Source organism: Geotrypetes seraphini, chromosome 1 (genome assembly GCF_902459505.1).
Source record: "Geotrypetes seraphini chromosome 1, aGeoSer1.1, whole genome shotgun sequence".
NCBI classification, from domain to species: Eukaryota; Metazoa; Chordata; class Amphibia; order Gymnophiona; family Dermophiidae; genus Geotrypetes; species Geotrypetes seraphini.
This window is the reverse complement of record NC_047084.1, coordinates 181,394,507-181,420,948: the sequence shown is the minus strand read 5'-3', so window position 1 is coordinate 181,420,948 and position 26,442 is coordinate 181,394,507. Positions and strand designations below refer to the sequence as shown.

Below are 26,442 nucleotides of genomic sequence, written 5' to 3'. Positions count from 1 at the left end.
AAGTGGAGTAGGATGACAACTATCATAATGTAATAGGCTGGTCGTGTCGGTAGGTTTAATAAAGAGTTTAGATTCAAAATGGTTCTCACTGATGCTAACCCATGTATCTAAAAAGTTGATACCCTCAGTGGAATGATTTGTAGTAAATTGAATGTTAGAATCATTGGTGTTTAACCATTCTGTGAACTTCAAAAGCTGATCCTTAGAACCTTGCCAGACCATAAATACATCGTCGATGTATCTCTTCCAGCCTAATATGCAATGACTCCACTGGTGAACTGTCAAAAACGTTTCTTCGTATTGTTTCATGTAAAGGCCTGCTATAGACGGGGCGCAGGTAGCACCCATTGCCACCCCTTTTGTTTGCAAATACAGGTCTTTACCATCAGTAAAGAAATTGTTGGTTAAAGCTAATTTCAATAAGGACATAATGAAACCAGTAGGGCTTTGATGGGGACGGCATCTAGATTTGAGTGCCTTATATGCAATTTCTAAACATTTATCCTGCGGTAATGAAGTGTAAAGTGAAACTATGTCTAGAGTCACCAGAATCACAGGACTATTTGCTAACTCAAAGCTTTGAAGCCATAACAGGAATTGAGAGGTGTCTTTGATGTAAGAAGTACCTGTGGTCACTATAGGTTTCAAAAATTGGTCAGCATATGTCGAAAGAGGCTCAAGAATAGAATCAATCGAGGAGATGATAGGTCTTCCGGGAGGTTTATTCAATCTCTTGTGTACTTTTGGAAGAAGGTACATCCATGGAATGGTGCTATTTTCTCTATTAAGATATTGGAATTCTCTTTTGGTTACATATCCATCGTCAAAACCTTCTTGAGTTAAGGCTAAAATAGTAGCCTTTAATTGCAAAGTTGGATCAGTATCTAATAAAGTATAGGTAGCACTATCTGAAAGTTGTTTACTCAGTTCATTTTGATAATCTATCATATTCCAGATCACTGTACCTCCACCTTTATCTGCTCTACTGATCACAATCGAAGAGTCTTGTTGTAATTTCAATAATGCAGAGTGTTCATTCTTAGTCAAGTTGTACGTTTCTATTCTTTTGTACTGAAAAGTCGCCACATCTTGCAGTACTAATTGCTTGAAAGTATACAGTATTTTTTGGATAAATAAATAGTTTGGGGAAGAACTTAAAGGGTCCGATGATAGCTCACCCTATGGTTTTCAGTTTGTAAAATATATCAAGCTGTTAGCTGTGAGCGCTTGAGTTCCCTATAGTTCCCTGTATAAATTCCATTTTGGGATTATCTTGCCGTCTTGTGACTTGCCTTTGTAAGGGATTTACCCTATAGCCAACCATATCTCTATATGCCTCTCTCAAGGAGATATGCATCTAGTTTGCCCTTGAAGCCTAGGACTGTCGATTCTGCAATAATCTCCCCTGGGAGAGTATTCCAGATGTCAACCACTCTCTGTGTGAAGCAGAACTTCCTGATATTAGTCCTGAACTTGCCCCCCCTTAGCTTCATTTTAGCTTCATTCTTGTCCGTGTCAAATTGGACAATGTAAATAATCTTCTCTGCTCTATTTTGTCGATTCCTTTCAGTATTTTGAAGGTCTCGATCATATCCCCACGCAGTCTCCTTTTCTCAAGGGAGAACAATCCCAGTGTTTTAAGTCGATCTTCATATTCCAGTTTCTCCATACCCTTCACTAGTTTAGTTGCTCGCCTCTGCACCCTCTCCAGCAGTTTTATATCCTTCTTTAGGTAGGGAGACCAATGTTGGACGCAGTATTCCAAGTGGGGTCTGACCATTGCCCTATAAAGCGGCATTATAACTTTCTCTGATCTACTCGAGATTCCTTTCTTTATCATGCCCAACATTCTATTTGCCTTATTTGCCGCTGCCGCGCATTGTGCCGATGGCTTCAGGGTCCTATCTATCAGTACACCCAGATCCCTTTCTTGTTCACTTTTTCCCAGAGTTGCACCTGACATTCTGTACTCGTATTCCTTATTTTTACTGCCTAAATGCATTACCTTGCATTTCTCCACATTGAACTTCATCTGCCATTTCTCCGCCCAGTTTTCTAACCGACACAAATCGCTCTGGAGTTCCTCACTGTCCTCCTGCGATCTGATTGCCCGGCAGAGTTTTGTGTCACTGCAAACTTGATGATCTCACTGGATGTTCCGTTTTCCAGGTCATTGATATAAATATTAAAAAGGATCGGCCCAAGTACCGAGCCCTGGGGTACACCACTAGTCACTTTCTCCCAGTCGGAGAACTTCCCATTTATACCCACTCTCTGCTTCCTATTTTCCAGCCATTTGCCTATCCATCTTTGTATATCTCCCTCTATGCCATGGCTTTGTAGTTTCCTGAGAAGTCTTTCATGTGGAACTTTGTCAAATGCTTTCTGGAAGTCCAAGTATATTATGTCCACCGGCTTTCCACTATCAATTTGCTTGTTCACGGTCTCAAAGAATTGGAGTAAATTCGTCAAACACGATTTCCCTTTCCTGAATCCATGTTGACTGGGTTTCATCAAGTCGTGTGTGTCCAAGTGCTGAACTATGCTATCCTTGATCAGTGATTCAATCATCTTGCCGGGGACAGACGTAAGACTCACAGGTCTATAGTTGCCCGGTTCTCCTCTCGATCCTTTTTTGAAGATTGGCGTGATGTTCGCTTTCCTCCAGTCGTCTGGTATCTGACCAGTTCTGATTGACAGGTTTGCAAGTTTTTGCAATAACTCTCCGATTTCAACCTTCAATTCCTTCAAGACTCTCGGGTGAATTTCATCCGGTCCAGGGGATTTGTCACTTTTAAGTTTGTCGAACTGGTAGTATATCTGATCTAAGTTCACTTCAACTGTGGTGAGGCTGTCCTCTATTTCTCCTGTAAACAGTTTCTCCGCTTCAGGTATTGTTGAGGTGTCCTCCTTCGTAAAGACAGACGCAAAGAAGGAATTTAGTTTGTCTGCGATTTGTTTATCTTCCTTGATGTACCCTTTTCTTCCCTTGTCGTCCAGGGGTCCCACTGCCTCTTTTGCAGGTTTTTTCCCTTTCACGTATCTAAAGAAGGGCTTGAAGTTTTTAGCCTCCCGGGCTATTTTTTCCTCATAGTCCTGTTTTGCATCCCTCACCGCCTTGTGACATTTCTTCTGTTCATCTTTATGTTTGTTCCAGGCTTCGGTTGTCTTCGTGCATTTCCATTTTTTGAAAGAGTCCTTCTTTTCTTTTATGGCTTCCTTCACCTGTATGGTAAGCCATGCCGGTTCTCCTTTGCCTTTAGTTCTCCGATCTTTGGAAATCCTCGGAATGTAGAGATCTTGTGCTTCTGCAATAGTATTTTTCAATAGGCACCATGCCTGATCTACTGTTTCAAGTTTGTCCACCATCTTCTCGAGTCGTTTTGTTACCATGGCTCTCATGCAATCGTATTTACCCTTTTTAAAGTTTAAGGTGGTGGTTAAGGTTTTGGTATGTTTCCCTTTTCCGATGTCAAGTTTAAAGTTGATTACATTGTGATCACTCGTTCCCAGTGGAACCATGACTTCTACTTCTGTTAATTTTATTCTCAAAGTTAATTATTTGTGTGTAATAAAATTAATAAAGAAATAATTTTAACACATGTGCAGAGCCGGTTTGGGGAAGCCCAAACAGCTAAGTAGCAGAGGAAGCCCAAAAACAGCTTCCTGCCACTCAACTGTTGGGGCTTTTTTTTGTTATGGTCCAGTGTTGTGCGTGTGTTATACACACACACACACACACACACACACACACAATATCTGCACCATTACAAAAAAAAAGTGAAGCCCTTCCCCTATGATAGTGCAGCCTCCCCACCCCCCACCCCCGACGACTCCCAGCACCAAAATAGAGGCAGGAGGGATGCTCACTCCTCCTGCTGCCACAACCCACTCCCCCACTGTGCCAGCCATAATTGGCAGGAGGAATGATCACTTCCTCCTGCCTCCGGAAGCACCCCGGAAGCACCTCCGGAAGCACTCCGGAAGCACTCCGGAAGCAAATACGGCAGGAGTGATGCCCACTCCCTCCTGCCATCCATCATGACCTCCCATGGGAGAGGCCTTAGGTGTCTGAATCAATCAAAGCCTTAGGATCCTCTCTCTGTATCCCAGGATACAGAGGGAGGAACCTAAGGCCCTGATTGGCTCAGTCATATCTGGCAAGATCCCAAGGAGAAAACATATTTTATGCTTATCCTAGAAATAAGCTGTGGATTTCCACAAGCAATCTTAATAATGGCTTATGCACTTCTTTTTTGGGAAATTATCTAAACATTTATCACTGCTAAGTCAATCACTTTCAACATGTTCTCCCTTCTGCCATCATGACCTCCCAGGGGAGGGGCCTTAGGCATCTGAGTCAATCAGGGCCTTAGGCTCCTCCCTCTGTATCCCGTGATACAGAGGGAGAAGCCTAGGGCCCTGATTGGCTCATTCAAATATCTAGCAAGATCCCAAGGAGAAAACAGGTTTTATGCTTCTTATTTTAGAAATAAGAAGTGAATTTCTACAAGCCATCTTAATAATGGCTTATGCACTTATTTTTTAGGAAATTATCTAAACATGTAATAACCCTGCTAAGTCAATCACTTTCAACATGTTCTCCAGGAATGAATTCAAGAGATTAATTACACATTGAGTGAAGAAATATTTTCTCAGGTTTGTTTTAGATCTACTACATAGTAGCTTCATCGCATGCCCTCTAGTCCTACTATTTTTGGAAAAAGAAAACAAAATATTCACATCTACCCATTCCACTCCAGTTCAGTATTTTATAGACCTCCATCATATTTCCCCTGAGCCTTCTCTTCTCCAAGCCAAAAGTCCCTAGCTCGTTTAGCATTTCCTCATAGGGAAGTTGTCCCATCCTTTTTTTTTATTTTTGTCGTCCTTCTCTGTACCTTTTCTAATTCCACTATATCGTTTTTGAGATACGGTGACCAGATTTGCAAACAGTATTCAAGGTACGGCCATACCTTAGAGCAATGTCTCTCAAACTGTATGCCTCAAAGAGATTCCAGAATTTTACTACATTTTAAAAAATTCCCTTCACAAGTATACACTAGAATAGATGACACGTACTATATGTTGCATATTATTTTTGGAAAGAGAAAACAAGGTACGGCCATACCTTAGAGCAATGTCTCTCAAACTGTATGCCTCAAAGAGATTCCAGAATTTTACTACATTTTAAAAAATTCCCTTCACAAGTATACACTAGAATAGATGACACGTACTATATGTTGCATACTATTTTTGGAAAGAGAAAACAAAATATTCACATCTACCCATTCCACTCCAGTTCAGTATTTTATAGACCTCCATCATATTTCCCCTGAGCCTTCTCTTCTCCAAGCCAAAAGTCCCTAGCTCGTTTAGCATTTCCTCATAGGGAAGTTGTCCCATCCTTTTTTTTTATTTTTGTCGTCCTTCTCTGTACCTTTTCTAATTCCACTATATCGTTTTTGAGATACGGTGACCAGATTTGCAAACAGTATTCAAGGTACGGCCATACCTTAGAGCAATGTCTCTCAAACTGTATGCCTCAAAGAGATTCCAGAATTTTACTACATTTTAAAAAATTCCCTTCACAAGTATACACTAGAATAGATGACACGTACTATATGTTGCATACACAAGAGTTTGTCAATGTTATGAGTGTCTGTATGAATAAGGATACAACTGCACAGACAAGCATCATTCCTTGATGTGATTGGTCCTTGAAAACTAATGGCAAATAATTTTAATTTAAGTTTTAATTTTTTTTTTTTTTTAATATACAGTAGTTATCTTTACTTGAGCAATGGAATCTTTGTTACCGGTTGGATCTTCTTTTCTTTGCAAACTTGGATTTTCAGATCTGATAGAAATTAAATTTAAAAAAAAAGAATGATTGCAGATGGTGGATGATAAAATGTGTGTTGCCTGTTAACTATTGAGTCACGTATTGACTTAACTTGCACTCAAAAACAAGCACATCCATCACATTGATTAGCAATTCTATTCTATCTACTTTAGTTTCACCATTGTTACAATTACCCTTACCTCCATTAAAGAACTTTAAATAAATAACTCTCAAATTTTATTGGTTTTGCAATTTTATCATTTGCTCTGTTTAGTATGCTGGAGCTATAAAAAAGTTTGAGAGACACTGCCTTAGAGTGATATACAGGTATTATAACATTTTCATCTCTATTTTCCTTTCCAGATACTTCCTCACTTTCTATTTGCTTTCATAGCCATTGATGCACACTGAGCTGAGGATTTCAATGTATCCTTAATGATGAAACCTAGAGCCTTTTCCTGGGCAGTGAAGCCTAATGTGGAACCCTGCATCATGTAGCTACAGTTCGATATGAACATAAGAATTGCCATACTGGGACATAATATTCCAACTGATCGACGTCCTGGCTCCTTGCTTTTAATATGCCTGAAAATGATTTTGTTCTAGCACAATCTTTTTTTCAAGGTCTCTCTTCGCCTTCCTTATTAGCACCTTGCATTTGACTTGACACTCCTTGTGTTGTTTACAATTATTTTCAGTCAGATTCTTCTTCCACTTTCTGAAGGATTTTCTTTTGGCTCTAATAGCTTCCTGCACCTTATTTGTTAACCATACCGTCTGCCATTTTGTCTTCTTTCCTCCTTTTTCAAAACATGGAATATATCTAGTCTGGACTTCCAGGATAGTAATTATGAACAACATCCTCATCTGATATATATTTTTGACCTGTGCAGCTGCACCTCTATGTTTCTTTTGTACCATTCTCCTCAAGTTATCATAGTCACCTTTTTTAAAGTTACATGCTGTTGTATTGGATTTCCTGTGCAAACTTATTCCAGGGATTACAGTATGTCAAATCTGATCATGTTGTGAAGTTATCAGGTTATGAAGTAGCCCTAGCACCATTACCTCCTGCACCAATTCATGTGCTCCACTAAGAACTAGATTTAGAATTGCTTCACCTCTTATTGGTTCCTGAACTAACTGCTCCATAAAGCAGTCCTTGATTTCATCAAGAAATGATATCTCCCTAGCATGCCCTGTTACATTCACCTAGTCAATATGAAATGAAACAAAATGTGTCAAGAAAAGTGCGAAATTACTTGTAAGTTTCATGGCTCCACATCATTCTTTTGGTTGGACTGAGAACTTTTCAGGGGCCCTTCGTATTCTGTAAATATGTGACTATCGTGCATATTCACAAGGTGGGGGGAGCACACCTAAATGCTATGTTATGCTAGTATTCTATAATGGAACCTAGATGCCTAGGTTCTGTAATAGAATAGGATCCTACCATCTACACTTGGGGCTCCTTAAATGAAGGCACCCACTTATGGAGTTGTCCTTATAGTAATTAAAGTTGGTCTCAATTGTTAGTACAGTAAAAAAGGCATCAACTCCCATCTTGTTTGTTGACCTTTATTTTCTACCTTCCAAGCATAAAATCATGCTGGCAATAAAGTCCATTAGTCTCCCAGGGAAGGCACTTTTCCAAAGAGCTGCTGCTCATTTTTCAAGAAATGAAAAAGCACAACCTGCTGAACCAACTCAGGTGTCTACATTAGCCTGTGGATGAGTTCTAGGGAATAGATTGACACTGCAGCTATCAGCGGGTGGGGAAGAAATTGCAGACAAATATAATGAGAAAACAATAAGGAAAAAAACTTGATTTCATCCTCCTTCTTTTTAATGATTTTTCTGCCCAGTTTCCATCTGCACTCTTGTCTGCATGAGCACAAATTAAAGGATTCGGGGGAGCTTATTGACTGAGTAATATCATGCCAACAATGCTGCTTGATATAACTTTGATGCTGTGCAATTATATGTTAAAATTTCATCTAACTGGAAATGTTCCCAGCCAGTGGGAATTATTGCAGATAATTTCAGACAACCTGGGGATAATTTGGTCGGCTACAAAGCATAAACAAAATATTTAACAGTTTTAAAGAAAATGGACTCGTTCTCTAGATTAAATCAGTGCAGGCCCTGCGACAAAATATGTTACATTTTCTTTCATGTAAGTAAACCTGCTAAATATTTTCTAGTAAGGGAAAAATAAATATAGCAGCTCAGAACCATCCAAATTACAACACATTCATGTGTTTCATTTGATGTTTGTTTCTATTTTAATGTGAAATGAAACATGATGTCATTACCAGTTAACATATGTACTTTCAATTAGGCTATTAGCATTACATTTGTGAATATCAAAAACCTGTTTCCAAAGGCACATCAGTATTTCCTGAATGCGATCTTCTAGGAATTTATTTGTCTACACTGGCTGCTGATTGTCAGATTATGTGTAAGCTACTGATGATTACATTTAAATTAGTACAAGAGAAGTCTACATGTTGCATATCATCATTGTTAATGGCATATGAATATTTTTCTGCTCTAGGAGAGCGTGTTTTTATAACTCCTTTGTGGTACCTTCAGTTATAATGGAAAGGAAATGTGGGACACGTGTTTGGGTATTTTGAGCGTCTGTGCCCTAGTTATGGAATTCATTCTCATTGTCTATTTGTGATATAACTGATCCAAGTGTTTTGGGGAGACAGGTAAAGGCATTTTTGTTTCTCGTGCTTTTAGTATGATAATATACATCTTTGTTTCTGGAAAAATATGATTTTTAAAAAATAATTTTTGTTTTAATTAATTATAAATCTTATAAATTTTCTTTTTGTGTTTCTGTTCTGTTTGTTGTTCGATTATTATTATTCTTTTTTTTTTTTTAAGCTTAGAACATTTTGGGGACCTTTTACTTCACTATGGTAAGCACTAATGCGTGCTTACTGCAGCAAAAAACGGTGTACCATGAGATACACTATTTTCGCTATACTATGATTCACCATGCCATGTTTTGTCATATTATGTTTTTACCATGCTTTGTAAACTATGTTTTGCCATCTCTGTCAGACAATGTTTGCCATATCTTCTACCATACTATATCTGAGAGTGTGGCACAGAGTTTAGAGCGACACACTGAGCACCCTGAGGTTAGGAGTTCAAACCCACATTGCTCCTTGTGACCCTGGGCCCTATTGCCCCAGGTACATTAGATTGTGAGCCCACCAGGACAGACAGGGAAAAATGCTTAAGTACCTGAATAAATTCATGTAAAACCGTTTTGAGCTCCCCTGGGAGAACAGTATAGAAAATTTAACAAATAAATAAATACACTTCTCCCTCCATATTCGCTGTGATAGGGGATTAACAGAACCGCAAATACTGAAAAACCACAAATAACTTTTTATATGTTATTTGCTGTTTTCTATTAAAAACCATCGTGAATATGGTGAAACCGTGAATAACATGACCTGGCCTGTTTCTGAAGGTGAGGCAAAACACGGTGAACAAAGTGCTGGGAATCAGCGATTTTCTCTGTAAACGCTTGGAATCAGCGATTTATCTATGCAAGCTGATGTAATTTGGAGGGAGGAGCCAGCAAGCTAAAAACCATGAATAATCGAAACCGCGAATGCTGAAACCGTGAATATGGCGGGAGAAGTGTACATACACTAAGGTGCCCCATGGTAATTTTGTCCTGAACTCACAGTATATGGGTCTCTGGAAAAATATCTTTAAAATCTCTTTGATGCAGTTCTTTGGGACCAGGAGCACTCTGATTCAAAGTTTTTCACCCTGTCTCTGTTTTGCTGTGTTATCACCAATTCCCTATCAAATTTTCACCCTGACTCTGCTTTGCCCTGTTATCGCTGACCCAGATCACCACGTTCATTAAGTATTTAAGATCACTACTGGCAGTGTTTTAGTTTTAAGGGATACTAATATAAACACCTCACTTGTACTCAATGATGTTGTATTATAACAGAGGAAAAAGACCTCAGAAACCCCAATGTCTGTAAATTGAACTTTAAATGGTGTTGGAGTTGACAATCATTGGTCAAAAAAGCTCTGTAGTGGTTATTTAAATATTCTTTGGTAATTTATTTTGTTATTTTGTATTCTTCTCAATAAATTTCACATTTCTACAGGACCCCAAGGAAGGCAAAAATAGCCAAAACGTGGACCTTGTCGGGTCGATATCATATTTTGCCTGTGCTTCATTGGTTTATTGACTACATGTTTCCTGCATCAATTGGATAAGCTTTTAACATTCACTGGATATAACTTGTTATAATAAACTTGTACATCACAAACATTGATGCCATAGTGCTATTTTGTTTTGGTTTTCCCTTTCTGTTCTGTGGAACTTGCTGGGTTATTTTTTTTGTTCCTGACTTGCTCACAATAAATATCTGCCATTTTGATGCCCAATCTCCCAGTCTCAAAAGGTCCTCTTGCAATTTTTTACAAACCTCTTCTGATTAACAACTATCTCAGAAAATGCTAACTCTGTATTGGAACACCTTTACAGAAGTGCATATATTGTAACACCTTTATAGAAGCTCATGCAAACCGCTCTGAATTGACTCCCCAGTCATTAGTTGCGGTATAGAAGCTTTCAATGAACATAAACTTGTGTAATCTGCAAATTTAATTGATTTCACTAGTTATTCCTATCTCTAAATCATTGGTAAATATGTTATAAAACTGCAGTCCCAGAACACTATCTGTCCTTCTTCATTGAGAATATTGACTATTAAAACTTACTGTATGTTTTTTGTCTTTCAAGCAGTTCTTAATACACAATAGGACATTACCTCCTATCTCACAACTTTCTAATTTCCTCAGAAGTCTTTCATGAGGTACTTTGTCAAATGCCTTTTGAAAATCCAAATATACAATATTGACCAGCTCACCTTTATCCACATGTTCATTTACCCCTTCAAAGGAATGCAAAAGATTGGTGAGACAAAATTTCCCTTGACTAAATACAAGTTGGCTTTCTCTCATTAATCAATACTTATGTATATGTTCTGCCATTTTGTTGTTTATAATAATCTCTACCATTTTGCCCGGAACCGATGTCAGATTCACGGTCTATAATTTCCCAGATCACCTCTACAACCCTTTTTAAAAATTGGCATCATATTGACCACTCTCCAGTATTCCAGTACTATGCTGTATTTTAGAGAAATATTACAAATTACTAACAATAGCTCTGCATGTTCATTTTTTCAATTCTATCTATGGGATGTATACCATCTGGTCCAGGCAATTTGCTACTTTTCAGTTTGTCAGACTGACCCATTACATCTTCCAGTGTAACATAGATTTGCTTGAGTTTCTCTGATTCATCAGAATTGAATATCATTTCTGGCACCGGTAGCTCCCCTCCCCCCCCCCCCACAACACCCTTGGTGAATACTGAAGCAAATAATTCATTTAATCTCTCTGCTATGGCATTGTCTTCCCTGAGAGCCCCTTTTACCCCTTGGTCGTCTAGCAATCCAACTGATTTTTTTTCCCGGCTTCTTAATTTAAATATACAGTGGTGCCTCGCATAAAGGACGCCTCGCACAGCGAACGCTGCACACAACGAACTTCATGTCATGATTCATACAACGAACTTCGTTTCACACAACGAAGTCACCCGAGCTTCCATGATCGCTGCCGATGTATTGCATCCTTCCACGCAGGCACTGCAGGCAGTCGTTAGTCACTGCGCTTAACGCGTTTCACATAACGAACTTTTCGCATAACAAACTTGCTCCTGGAACAAATTAAGTTCGTTGTGTGAGGCACCACTGTACCTAAAAAAGATTTTACTGTATGTTTTTTCTTCCAACTCAAATCTTCTTTTCAAAGTCTCTCTTTGCCTTCCTTATTAGAGCCTTGCATTTGACTTGCCATTCATTTTTCTGCCATTCCTTTTCCTTTTTCTGTTTATTTTCAGTCAGATCCTTCTTCCACTTTCTGAAGAATTCTCTTTTAGCTTTAATAGTTTCCTTCACCTCATTCATTAACCACACTGGTTGCCATTTGGTCTTTTTTTCCTCCTTTTTGTAATACATGGAATATATCTAGTCTGGGATTCCAGGATGGTAGTTTTGAATAATATCCACGCCTGATTTAAATTCTTGACCTTTGCAGCTGCTCCTCTTTTTGCCTTTGCCTCATGTTATCATAGTCCCCCTTTTTAATGTTAAATGTATTGGATTTCCTGTGCAAACTTATTCCAGGGATTATATCAAATCTGATCATGTTATGATTAGTGTTATCAAGCGGCCACATCATCATTACTTCCCACACCAATTCGCGTACTTCACTAAGAACTAGGTCTAGAATTGCAACACCTCTTGTTGGTTCCTGAACCAGCTGCTCCATAAAGAAGTCCATGATTTCATCAAGAAATTTTATCTCCCTAGCATGCCCTGACGTTACATTTACCCAGTTAATATTAGGGTGGTTGAAATCACTCATTATTATTATGTTACCCAGTTTGTTATCCTCCCCAATTTCTGATATTTCACTTTATTTCTTCTGAGTCTCAACAATCTGCTAATCGGTCTTGCCAGAAAAACCCATGGTTTTATGCAGGTGTATTTCGCCTTTGCCATCAGTTATGCCAGGCAGACTGAAAATAACATAAACAAAATCCTGAACTCCTTCTACTTTATAAGCAGGCTTCTAGCTTCTATTCCAAAGAAATTGCAAATGTGAAGGACTACTTTGCCAAACAATTTGCTGATTTAATTAATGTCAGTCAGTTTTCTCTATTATTTCAAATTTGACTAGTGGAGGCTTTGTAGACATTTCATTGCCATCTGCTGACATTTTTGCATCTCATTTCAAAACAAAAATCTCAACATTTTGTGAATCCACTCCCATTGATAGATGTTTACTTGATATTTCTCCTGTGAATCCAAACCTTTCTGGAATGGCTCTCTCATCATCCTTTATAATTCTGTCTTTAACACAACAAATATTATTTTGAAAATACATCTTACTACATAATTACTTGATCCTTTTCTTTCTAGCTGATTGAAGATTGATATACATGGTCTACTTCCCATTGTTTGCATATTACTACCCTTAGTCTCACAAATAGTACAGTTCCATCAGTCTGGAAAATAGCAAGGGGCAGATTCTACAATGTGGACATCCACAGACTTAGGCATCCAAATAAAATGGATAAAAACATAGAAACATGATGGCAGATTAAGTCGAAATAGCCCATTTAGCCTGCCCATCCACAGTAACTATTATCTCTTACTCTCTCTTAGAGATCCCATGTGCCTATCCCAGGCTTACTTGATTTCTGTCTCCACCATCTCTTCCGGGAGACTGTTCCATGCATCTACCAACCGTTCTGTAAAAAAGTATTTCCTTAGATTACTCCTGAGCCTATCACCTCTTAACTTCATCCTATGCCCTCTCATTCCAGAGCTTCCTTTCAAATGAAAGAGATTCGACTCATGCGCATTTATATCACTTAGGCATTTAAATGTCTCTATCATATCTCCCCTCTCCTGCCTTTCCTCTAAAGTATACATATTGAGATATTTAAGTCTGTCACCATATGCCTTATGATGAAGATCACACACCATTTTAGTAACCTTCCTCTGAACTGACTCCATCCTTTTTAAAGCTTTTTGAAGGTGTGGCCTCCAGAATTGTGCACAATATTCTAAATGAGCTCTCACCAAAGTCTTATAAAGAGGCATCAATACTTCCTTTTTCCTACTAGCCATACCTCTCCCTATGCACCCTTGCATCCTTCTAGCTTTCACTGTCACCTTCAACCTATGTGGCCACCTTAAGATCATCACATACAATCACACCCAACTCTCGCTTTTCTGTCATGCACATAAGTTCTTCACCCCCCTAAACTGTACCATTCCCTCGGGTCTTTGAAGATGCTTTCACTTTCAAACTCCAACCCACCTTCTAAGCACCAATGTCTATCTTATCATTCCCTCTATAATTCCCCCACCTGAGCACAATGTATTGATGCATCTTCTTGTCTAGTTTGTCTGTCTTGATTAGACTGTAAGATTTTTTTGAGCAGGGTCTATCTCTTCCGTGTTTTGATGTACAGCTCTGCATATGTCTATTAGTACTATAGAAATGATTAGTAGTAGGGGTAGTAGTAATACATGAGGAAATTGTAATAATTGTAGCACTATCAGATGTGGCTTGCTATTCACTGAAATGGCGTGGGCTGGCACATAATACACATGCTCCACTTCTAAGGGATGATCAAACTGAAGAAGAAGAACTTGATGCAATCAGGATTTAAAGAACTTGATCTCATCATTTCTCTCCATACCTTCTTGAAGGCCAATCACTCTGTGATTTATATGTTGGCAATGATTGCCAACATCTTCCCACTGATTTTTAATCATATGAATAGCTTTGTGATCCATGCATTGATTAGTAGCGACCTTATCAAGCATTGCACACTTTCATTCAAGAGCTCCCAACCTCTGATCCATGAATGAAATCTTACTGGTAAGATTTGAGATTTCAGTCTTAATATTCTTTATGTCTTCTTTACTTTCTTTTAGCATATTTGAGAGATGTCGCAATTGCTTTGCTACCTCAGCCGCCTTATTGTCTCTTCCCATCCTGCCAGTATCAGACTTAGTGGGAGATGGAGGGTCAGTTTTTAAGTGCTTTGAACTCAAATTGGCTGCAAAAGCCATTTCAACCTTGCCTAGCTTTGTGGAAGGGATTTGTAGTTAGGCAGATAGATGTGAATTTCTCAGTATGAAGAGGCTATGGTGTCTAAAATAAGCTGGTGAGGATGGGAGCTTCTGATTTAATTATGTGTGTTTTATTGTAACCCACCTAGGCAATAGGTTGGCTACATATGTGAGGAATAAATAAAATAAATAAGACATAAGCCTTTTCTGTTTATCATATAGCCCACAAACATAACCCCCAAAACATATCCTAGAAGAGGTTAAATAGTACCAGATTCATAACATCAGTGGTGATTGCCAACACATGGAACCAAAAGGACTTAAAGAGTCCTCATATATGCCACAGACATCTCCAGGAAATGGCTATAAGGTACCAGTTTCACAAATGAGAAAAAAAGGCCTATATTGTTGACATTATTGCTCTTAAAAGAAATATAGATACAAACATGAGACAAAAACTGCCAATCAAATTTCTTGAACTTACTTAGGATGTCGAATGTCTGGCAGTGACCGATCTAGAGCTATGTTATTGCTCACAAAGATGTTGAAGCCATTCTCCCTATAGGCAGTATCATCATGGTCTTCATCTGAGAGAGGGTATGGTTTGCCATGCTCACCTTTCCCTGAAAAAAACAAATGCTTCTTGAATCTCCAGAGTAAACACCAGTAGGAAACATTGATTGCACCAATCTGTTAAAATATGATCTATTAATGACCAGACCCCCTAGAACTCTGAATATTTCCATGATACTAAGTAATTAAGGGCCTTTTTGACAAAGCCGCAGTAGTGATTCCCACATGACAAATAAGATGCGGCCCATTCAGTTCCTATAGGCTTTGTCGCAGTTGCCAGGTCAGGAATCACTACTGTGGCTTTGTAAAAGGGACCCTAAGTAATAGTTCCTGGGGCAGCAGGCATAATTGTCAGAAAAACCTTAGTTCTGATTTATGAAATATGGGAAGACAATTGTATCATGGCAGATCATAGCAAAGGAAATAAAACAATCAGATAATGCCTGTTCTCAAAGTCACTATTGTTGTATGAGATGGGAATTAAATAAAGCAATTTGGAGGATTTCAGAATTAGTTTTATAAAGCACATTATTAATGCCATCTAAAGCCTACTGAATCTGCATAATGATTTGCCTACTGTGCTGTTCCATTTTTAAACCCAAAGCAAAAAAGACACTATGGAATCAGATGTTCCAGAAGCAGACTTTTATTATTCCAACAAGATAACCACAACTGTAAGCAATGAAGATGATCCACACCTTTGTATCTTAAAGAGGACCCAACACAGTCCATGTTTGGACCAAATATCTTCCTCATGGGTCCTATATGTAAAAGTTGATGTGTAAATGTAGGAAAAAGAAAATTACAATGATGACTATATCTCTAAGGTACTAATGTGGTGAATTGAAGGTGTTTCTTCTAAGTGATTTTATTATAGTGCAAGAGTGATATATTTGTGATGTGTGTTAAGGGGGATATAAGGACATCAGTGTCAAAGACAGTGAATAGTGATATCAAAGACAAATCTTTAGTGTATATGAAGGTAGTGCACAGGTGTATAACATCAACTATCTGAGATGGGACAGTGAAGTAGAGGTGACCCACCATGGATAGATATATTGTGACAAATATATATATATTGTGACAAATCCAATTCCATCTCTGGATTTGTCCCAAAGATAGTTAAAGAGATTTACCAAATGCCGATGCAGGAGAGCTGATCAGGTTACAACTCAGGATGCAGGATTAGCTGACTACCACCTAAATAGGGAAGTTGAATCAGAGGAATGGCAAGAGAAAGGCAGACAAGAAAGCTTTAGCCTGGCTGAAGCTGTTCCAAACACTGCCAGGAGATTGCAACATTACCATCAGCCTGTCCCTTTAAGACCAAAGTCAGTAAGGCAAGGTGAAGATGGACATACACAGCAGGCTAGTGAGTAGAAAACCCTTTCCCCAGCCAAGCTCAGGGGATGCGGCTCTCCACAGCTTAAAGCAAGGTAGATGAGAGAGACACAGGAGGAGAGACAGGGAGAGAGTGAGTTTCTCCCTAACCAGCCAGCTGAGGACTGGGAGACAGACTGGCATATGGAAGAAGAGGAAGAAACTTTCTCTACCTCAGGAGCCCATGAGCAGGACCAAGCTGAACCTATGGACATTGAAGAAGGTCTGGTAGAAATTGAAACTTTTCCTGTAGAGATGGAAGTACAATGGAAACGTGTATGTTTTGATTTTTGCATGCAGACGCTGTGTGCTGCAAGGTAGGATTACCTGTGAACTGTGCCTGATTGATTTTTGCTTTTGTGGAGAGGGTTTTTTTATTATTTATTTATAATTTTACAACAGTTTATATTACAGAACAGTAAAGAATGGAATTTTACAGTCTATGACCATATAAGAAAATAAAGATCATTATTTAATCAACAAATTCCATCTAGCCCACATTAAGAAATTACATAACAAATTACATAAGAAATTACATAAGAAATTACATAAGAAATTACATAACAAATAATCATAATAAACATAATAATCAGGAGTTCCCTCTAACAACAGATTAGTTATAGTATCTGAGGAGTCCTCCAGGAATTCGGTAAGATTTAAGTCAGTTGTAACCAATTGGTCTACTCCTTTCTTTAGACTTAATTTTTTCTTTTGTGGGATATAGTAATAGTTAGATATAAGTAAGGAATCTGAGTTTTTGTGTAGAGTTTTTGTTTTCTCTCCCCAGTGTTTTGGGAGTTTCTTTTCAAACCAAAAGCATAAAGAATGTGTGAATAAACGTTCAGAAAAACCCTGTCTGCTTTGGTTTCTCTGCTAGCTGCATGGCTACCTAATTACGTTTCACTGCAATAGCTGTGAATAGTTTCCACGACAACATTTCAGAAGGAGAGTTGTTTTGGAATCTCTGCACTTGACCAGAACCTTGGTTTTTGTTCTAAGCACTTTTGCCTGCTTTGCTGTTTTGTTTTCACTTGTATGTGCCTGTGATTCAGAGCACACGTCTTACCAAGGAAGAAACAGCCTATTTGGTAAAAGCTTCTGCTTTGTATCTATAAGGATTGCATACGTTTTCAGGAGGAATATTTCTCACAGAACTGCCAACTGTTAAAACTGGGCTACTGCACATAACCACAGGAACAAGAATATATGATCAAAGTGAAGCAATGTCTTTTCATTACGTGGCCAAGGATTGGCACTTATCATATGTGCTGTATTTGAGTGGAATTGCAAGCCTAGACTGTATATAAGAGACTTCTCTGGTGAATAGGGCTGTGTTGCTCTTTGCTACTAAAGTACAGAGACAGGGGACTGTGCTGAAGCTATTTCTGACAGGCTTAAAAGTTTGGTTTTGCCTTTTTTTTTTTGTTTAACAAACTTACATGATTCCACAGTATGGTCACTTCCTAATGGCACAAGACTCTAGCTTATGCTATGGTCCTAATTTGGCCAGTGGCTGGAATAAAGCTGAGTGATTTGCCATTTCTGACTGAAAGTGGTTTGGTTTTGTACTGAATGCACATAAGGTATCTTACCTGCAATGACTCTATTAGGCTCGCCACTAGCCAGTCAAGTCCTGAAGGGATCCCTTGGTTAGAAGGGATACGCCGGGCCAGAAGTTTTGTCACTACCCAGGAGGCTTGCTGCGCTTATCAGGGGCACGAGTGTGACAATCTCCAGGACATAACTTATTGCATAAGAAAATCAGATAGCTTTATCTATTTTAGGATCCTTGCTAGATGATTATGTCTATTTTTCAACCTTCTTTAAAGCGGCTGGAAGCAAAAGCTAGAGAGCCAAAAGCTGTCATCCTAAATATGGCTGTCTGACACTCTTCTAGCAATAAACACTCTTCTTCCCCCCATATCTTCTCCAGAAGCTTGTTGCTGGCATCAGCTCTGGAACATCTGTTTCATTTTCTTCCAAAATTTCATGATTCTCAGTAAGCTTTAGCTGCAAAGGTGCCTGAACTCCAGCACAAAAGAGTATGAGTTCCTCACAAAGATAATTGTATAAGGGTGTGGCCTTGTTTAGGTGTTAGAAAGCACCTATTTGAAGTACTGTATATTCTATAAAGAAAAGGAGGCATCTAATTTTCTTCATTAAGAACATAAGAGTTGCTATACTGGCCAACCCAAGTCATAAGTACCTGGAGAAACCAACAGTGGCCAACCCAAGTCATAAGATCTTAGGAATAAGCAGTGGATTTCCACAAGCTAGGGTTACCAGACGTACGCATTTACCCGGAGATGTCCTCTTTTTAGAGGAGTGTCCGGGCAGCCGGCCGACTTTTCAAAACCCAGTACTTTGTCTGGGTTTTGAAAAGCTGTTGAGATCAGGGCCGAGTCTAGAGTACATCTGTGCATGCATGGATGCAGCACAGTGATGTCACATGCATGTGCGCAGGTGTGTGATGCCACCACGTTGCATCTGCACATGCGCAGATGCACTCCAGACTCAGCCCAAAGAGACGAGGCTTGCTTGGGGCTGGGGAACGGAACAGAGCGTGATCAACCATCCTCTTTTCCCAGATGCAAAATCTGGTAACCCTACCCCAAGCCATCTCAATAATGGCCTATGACTTAAGCCACATTAAGTGCATTTACATTGCAGGGACAGACTTTTATACCAGTCATAGAACTGGTATGAATGTCCATGCCTAGACTGCAAAAGAACACATAGATAAGATTTTATAATCTACATGCACAAGTGTGCACCCAATGCAGACTGTATCCAAACTCCACCCATATGAACACCCACTTACAAAGTATACACCATCCCATCTTTGTGTGTAGTTACAGAATATTATGTAGCTGAACCATGTCATTTCTGTGTGTATGCATATACAGTACACATGTAAATAGAATAGTGGCTTCTCATATGTGTTCAAATTGGAAGAAAATAGAACAGCTGGTTTAGATATGGCACTACTGAAGGCCCCTGGAAAAGGTGAGAGAATGAAAAACAAACTAAGAGGGGCAGACCCAACTTGGTGGAGATAGAATGGTACAGGAATGAGTTTGAAACTAGAGAATGACAGAATTTGTTAACCACGGAAAACTATACCCGTGTCATTATTTAAGGAGCGAGGGAAGAATCAGAGAATGAATGGGCACAGCCACTGACCCTCAAGCCTTGCATTGAAGAATGCAGGTGTAGAAGGACTGAGGTTGAGATAGACACTAAAGAATGACAGTCTCTGTTATCCTGAGCAGATATTGTGATGTCATAATGCCTCATTTTACCAATGCCTAAGAGCCAATCACATCAGTGATGTCACAATGGCTTCATTATCCTATACTTGGCTCACATATGAATCAGAGTATGAATGGGCACAGCCACTGACCCTCAAGCCTTGCATTGAAGAATGCTGGTGTAGAAGGACTGAGATTGAGATAGACACTAAAGAATGATGTGGGATGGTTTCCTGCGGTTATCCACGGGGCGGGGAAGAATCCTGTCACCTTGTCATTCTCTATTTGAAACTGTTTAGGCTATTGTTGGGTGAGTATTGGGTGAAGAGAAATTTGTGAGGGAAAAGTGCTGAAGGAGAGAAAGAATGTTGGAGGTGCAGACTTAATATTAATAGTAGAAAAGATGAGAGGCATTGATCTGTAGATGTAGACATATAGCAAATAGAGTGATGAAAGCAACAGGATATTTATTCAAAGCAAGATAGAATTTAGCTGTGCCTGACGTAGCCAAGTTTTAGCTGAACACAGGTTGCATCAGGGGGTTAAAACTGTTGAACAAACATAATTCAAAATAACCCCCTCTTTTATAAAGCTGCACTAGCATATTTAGTACCGGCCGAAGCAGTAACAACTCAGACGCTCTTGAGAATTCTGAGCATCGGAGCTGTTACTGTAGCGACCTGCACTAAAAAATGCTGGTGTGGCTTTGTAACGGAGGGGATAAATTAAAATCATATCCAAAATTATATCTAAAATAAATGCTTATAACTGAAATTATATATACAAAAAAAAATTACATAAATCCAGCAAACAAATGCGTGTGAATAGATACTTATACAGTGATATAAAACAGTGAACTTAAATAGTGAAAAGGTGAACATTACAACATACGTATTTATGAAAAACTTCCATGAGGTAGTGTGCAATGATGTGCTGCACTTGGATTTGTCTATAGAAACTATTCAAAACTTACCCAGAGGGAACCACTAGAAAACCTTTTCCCTCTCAAATAAGTAAACTGGCAAATCTGCAGATTATAAGAAAAAAACAAAAGTTAGACCATTGCTGAATCAAATTAAAATATTACTAAATAGAAAACACTACCAAAATCAAAGTGGTTTGCCTTATTCTATAAAGGTACTCACAACCAAAAGCACCAACAGTAATCCTGGTAAATGGAAAACCAAACTCTAGTGCAACAAACTTATATTCACAGTGCTGGGGGGTCAGAGGTCATAATAAAAGTAAAATGTTGCACACAGCACAGTAAGGAAGGTGCCTAAATGTTGTCTGTATGAATATAACAAATATTAACCAGAGGATTTCAATAAATCACCATGAAAAATGCTAAAAACTGATGGAGCTTTAAATGTTAATAATGCTTTCCTCCTTATAGATAGGCATGGGTCTGCCTGCTGTATTACATTATGTAGATAATATTTTGTGACTCTTTGCAATGGTACGGCATGCATATTTTTTGCCTTGTTAACATTTATTGTACTTTAAATATTAAACTTAATAAAAAATTTTGAACTAAAAAAAAAAAAATGCTAAAGAGATTAAGAGGGCTATTTTCAATATAACGTCTAAATCTGAATTTAGACGTTTTGTGGAAGACACACAAAAATTCAGTACCAAACAGGCTCATTTTCAAAACTGCAAAATGTCTCTTATATTTTTGAAAATGAATGGGTTGTACTCTCTGGGGGAAATTCTGTATAGGACACTGGTCTCAGCAGCCACCTAAGAAGCGGCTGAGAATCACAGAATGGCATCCTATACAGAATCACACCTGCCCTAACGGACAGATGCCTAACCCCACCTAACCATGACTAGCTAAGCAGCTGTGACAGGGACCTTCCCCCCCCTGCAGTCCCCCTGCAAGAGGGATGCCCACTCCCTCCCACCAGAACACCCCCTGGAACTTCTAAACCCTCCTAACCAGCAACACCCCTCTCCAGACCCCCCCCCAACCAGCAATATCTCCACTCCAGACCCCTCACACTCCCCTCAAGCTTCTAGATCCTGCACCCGAAAGCCCCCCCCCCCCCGCCACTCCCCATACTTCTTTGTAAAAAGTCCAGCTGGAGGGATGTTTATATCTTCTGGCCAGCAGGCCCCCCACACAAAATGGTGGGCCTTCCCATTTCTGATACATTCTAGGATGCACTGGGGAGGGGCCAAAGATCTGAGGGGCCTTAGGCATCTGAGACAATCAGAGCCTTAGGCCCCTCCCCCAAGCATCCCAGAATGCATCGGGAAGGGAAAGGCCCACCATTTTGGTATGGCAGGTCTACCGGGTGAAGGGTGTAAGCATCCCTCTGGCTCAACATTCTACAAAGAAGTATGGGGGGTGGGAGTTTTGGGGTGCAGGGTCTAGAAGTTTGGAGGAGTGGGGGGTCTGGAGGGGGTGTCACAAGTTGGGGGGGGGGTCTGGATAGGGGGTGTCATCAGTTGGGGGTTCAGAAGTTCCAGGTAGGGTTCTGGCGGGAGGGAGTGGGCATCCCTCCTGTTGAGGGATTTTAGCAGGAGAGAGTGGGCATCCTTCCTGCCAGGGGAATTCTCCGGGGGAGGGGTTCTCACAGGAGGGTGTGGGCATCCCTCCTGCTGGAGAAATTCTCAGGGGTTTGGGGGTTCCGGTGGGAGGGAGTGGGCATCTCTCCTATTGGGGGAATTCTCAGGGGGTTCAGGAGTTCCAGTGGGAAGTAGTGGGCATCCCTCCTGCCAGGGGAATTCTTAGGGGGTTCAGGAGTTCTGGTGGGAGAGAATGGGCATCCCTTCTGTCTGGGGGACTTTACGGGGGAGGGGTTCCGTGTGTCCCGAATAGCTGGTTAGACAGCGGTAGGACGCTTACCGTCGCCTCTATTCCAGTCGCCTTTATAGAATCTGCCCCTGAGAGTCTATCTTTTTTGAACCATTTAAATAAAAAAAAAACACATCCAAATGAAAAATGCAAAGAATAAGCCATTGGGATGTAGGAGTGGCCAGCATTTGTAGTAGACTGGCCACATAGACAGGGCCATATTAACAGATAGGCCAAGTAGGCACGTGCCTAGGGCCCAAAACTGTCAGGAGGGCCCAACATGTCCTTCTTCCTCCCTCCCTTCTGTGCCGCGGGTATTTAGCTTCTTGCCAGCTCCCTCCTCTGTCTTGCTGCAGTGTTCACTCAAAGCCGCGAGCAGCGGCTCCAACATGCTTCTTGTAGCTGACCCAGAAGCATTCCCTCTGACGCCACAATATCAGAGAGAAGACTTCCAGATCAGCCACGGGAGACACGTAGGAGCAGCTATCTGCAGCTTTGAGTGAACACTGCAGCAAGACAGAGGAGGGAGCTGGCAAGAAGCTAAATATCCGCGGCACAGAAGGGAAGGAGAGAGAAGGACATGTTGGGACTTGAGAGGGAGGGAGGAAGTAGGGGTATGAGCTTAGGACATAGAATGAAGGGAAAGAGGGAGGGAAACATGAGCCATAATACGGAAGAATGGAGGGAGTGACTGAAAGAGATACTGAGGTGAGGGTGGGAACAGAAAGGGAGAATTGGGTGTCTGAGAGAGGGAAAGAAATGGTGCACATAGGGAGATGAAGAAAGAGGAGAACTGTTAGGGGGATGAGAAAATTATTGGACATGGTGGTGGGAGAGGATGCATGGGTGTGTTGAGAAGGGGGAAAATATACTGGGCCGAGGAAGCCTCCTGGACTTTTTTTTTAAGTACAGAGGGGGAGGGTATTAAAAGAAGTGCTAGATTGGGCTTGGGGGTAGAGCTTATGGGCCAGAAACAGAGGACAGAGAGAGTGGGCAATGGCCTGAAGGGAGAGAAGTTGGACCTGGGGTAGTGTGGACGAAGAGGGAAAGAGATACTTGAAGGGAGAACTGTTGGGAAGAGAAAGGGAGAAATGGTGGACCTGGGGAAGGGAGGCAGCCAGGAAGAGAGATGGGATGGAGGCAATTGGGAAGAGAAAGGGAGAGAAGTTGGATCTGGGGATGGGAAGGAGGGAGGGAGAAATGTTAGGCCTGTGGATGGAAGGCAGAGATATGCAGCATCTCTCTTTTTTTCCCCTCCATTTCATTGTTCAGTATCAAGGGAGGAGGGAAGAAGAAAAACAAAAAAGAGAGGGAGCAAAATGTTGGACCATGGGGATAGAGGAGGAGAGATGGACCCATGGGAGGGCAGGAGGGAAGAGAGTTGGGATAAGAAGATGCTAAGAGATGGAAAAAAAGGGACAGGGAGTTATAGCCTGACCAGAGGAGAGAGGGAGGGAGATTCTGAAAGTGATGAGCTATGTGGATGTTGTCAAAAGGGAGATGACAAGATGAGTGAGAGAGCAGTGGTAATGTGGTAATGGGTGGTAGAAATGTGGTAATGGGTATTAGATAGCAGGAAATAGGAGGCTGGGAAAGGAATGAGATGGGAAATGGGAGAACTAGGGACTGAGAGAAGATGGAAAATTGAGAGGTAGCTGAACATTTTAAAAAAAGGGTAAGAAAGAACGCAAGATTTGAGTGGACAGAGGCAAAAAAAGAAAATAAAAACTGAAGAAAACTGAATGTGAAAGATCCATTCCCACCTTTTGTCTGTCTGTTTGGCACTGAAGAAGAAAGGAGGTGAGAAAATAAATAGCAGATGGAAGGGAGGCCTGGAAAGAGTTAAAGAGCACAGACAGAGGAAAGCAGAACAAGATGATTAGTATATTCATATCACCAGACAGCAAAGGTAGGAAAATGTATTTTATTTTCAGTTTAGTGACTGAATTATGTCAGTGTTGAGAATTTATATCTGTTGGCTTTGTTTTGCACTGTTTTTGTTTCTATTCTGATGTTGCATGACATGCAGAGTCTGGTATCTGCTTTCATTTTTTGTCTATTTCAGTTCGCTCTAACACTGCACACGCTGGCTTCCTTTCTCCTCCCTCCCCCTCATGATATAACTACCTGTTTTAGAGGAGAAGGGAAGCCAGCGCACGCAGTGTTAGAGCCCTGTTGCCTGGGTTCAGTTCACTTACGGACGGTGGGCAATGAAGGAGTGGAAGGGAGGGAAGCTGATCTAACCTCACAAGGCAGCCGTGTGAGTGTGGGGGGGGGGGGGAGAATGCTGCTTCACCCAATTGGGGAGAGAGAGGGAAGGAGGGAGAAGGAAGACAAGGGAAGGGAGAGGAGAAGAAAGATACATGCCAAGACCATGGGAGGGAGAGGAAGGAGATACCAGACCATGGAGGGGAGGGAAGGGATGGAGACAGATGCCAGACCAGGGGCAAGGAAGGAGGGAAGGAAGTGGAGAGGAGAAAGAAAAAAGGGAACATGCTAGATTGAGTAAGAAAATGGGTAAATAAAAGGGGGCAGAGCAGGGGGCAGGGTATGGTGGGGGCGTGACAGGTGGTTTGGGGCAGGGGGCCCAGTGGTCTTGTGTGCCTAGGTGCCCCCGACAAATTAATTCTGCCCTGCACACAGACATCCCAGCAGAGCAGTGGGGCACTTTGGGAGTCACTGTTGTGAACTTTGCATAAAATGTCAGATACCCAGTTCACTTTAACCTTCTTATGGTATGTGATGAACCCTCAAAAGTCCAGCCAAAACCCAACTGTACACCACAGCAATAACCCTTATGCCTTCAGGTGGCACCTACATGCAGATAGAGTGGGACTCAGGTGGATTTTGAAAGGCTTACAGATCCCACTATAAGTACAGTAGTTAGAGTGTGATATGGGCCTGAGTGTCCATCTCAATGGCTGACCACTAGGCTACCCAAGGAACCTGCTTGCTGCTCTACTAGGACTGGCCATAATATCTGAAGCTCTCATATAGACTGGTATATAAGCTTTCATTCATATTTTTTAGGGATGGGAGGGGGTCAAGGACCACAGATGGAGTGTTTGGGGGGAGGGGGTCATGTTTACATCCATCCAATGGCCATTTTGTCAGTTTGGGCATCTTTTTGCAAATTATTTGTAATTACAATAGGTCTAGTCCCAGATGTTCAAATGGTGTGCTGGGCATATTCTCAAATGTTTATGGCAGAAAAATGGTCACGTCTAGTCCTGCCTACACCACACCTCTAACCCCCCCCCCCCCACCCCATTGAGATTTAGATGAACTACTGATTAACAGCATAAATATCCATCTAGAACAGTGGTCTCAAACTCATTTTGGATTTGTAGGTACTTGAAGGGCCTCAGAAACAAAATAGTTAATGTCTTATTAAAGAAATGACAATTTGGCATGAGGTAAAACTCTTTATAGTTTATAAATATTTCCTTTTGGCTAAGTCTTAATAATAATATTGTCATTTATAGCTAAAGAGACATATGATCAAGAAACTGTTTTATTTTACTTTTGTGTTTATGATAAACTTACCGAGGGCCTCAAAATAGTACCTGTTGGGCCGCATGTGGCCCCCGGGCCACGAGTTTGAGACCACTGGTCTAGAATATGAGTTTCAAAAATAGCAAATATGAAGGGTTTTACAAGGAAAAAAAAACACCTTTATGCCTCTTTTTGGCTGTTTTTCTTTTTTGAAAATGAGCCCCTAAATGTGTTATTATCTGCTATATGCTATTGGATATATTTAATCTTTCCTTACTGCTCTGTGTGCATAGTTTTACTTTTATGATGTCCTCTGACCCTAGCACATTGTATATAAGGTTGCTGCACTAGAGTTTGGTTTTCTATTTTCAGGAAGCTGTGTGG

General features: G+C 40.5%; 1 protein-coding gene across 1 annotated transcript in view; it reads right to left on the bottom strand.

The window, feature by feature from the left end:
* The window catches only part of GALNTL6 (polypeptide N-acetylgalactosaminyltransferase like 6), a 1,396,075-nt gene that overhangs the window by 869,877 nt on the left and 499,756 nt on the right, over positions 1 to 26,442 (bottom strand). The window contains exon 4 of the mRNA XM_033942486.1: positions 15,041 to 15,179. Within this exon, the coding sequence (XP_033798377.1) occupies positions 15,041 to 15,179 (139 nt within the window). The remainder of the gene's footprint in view (positions 1 to 15,040; positions 15,180 to 26,442) is intronic.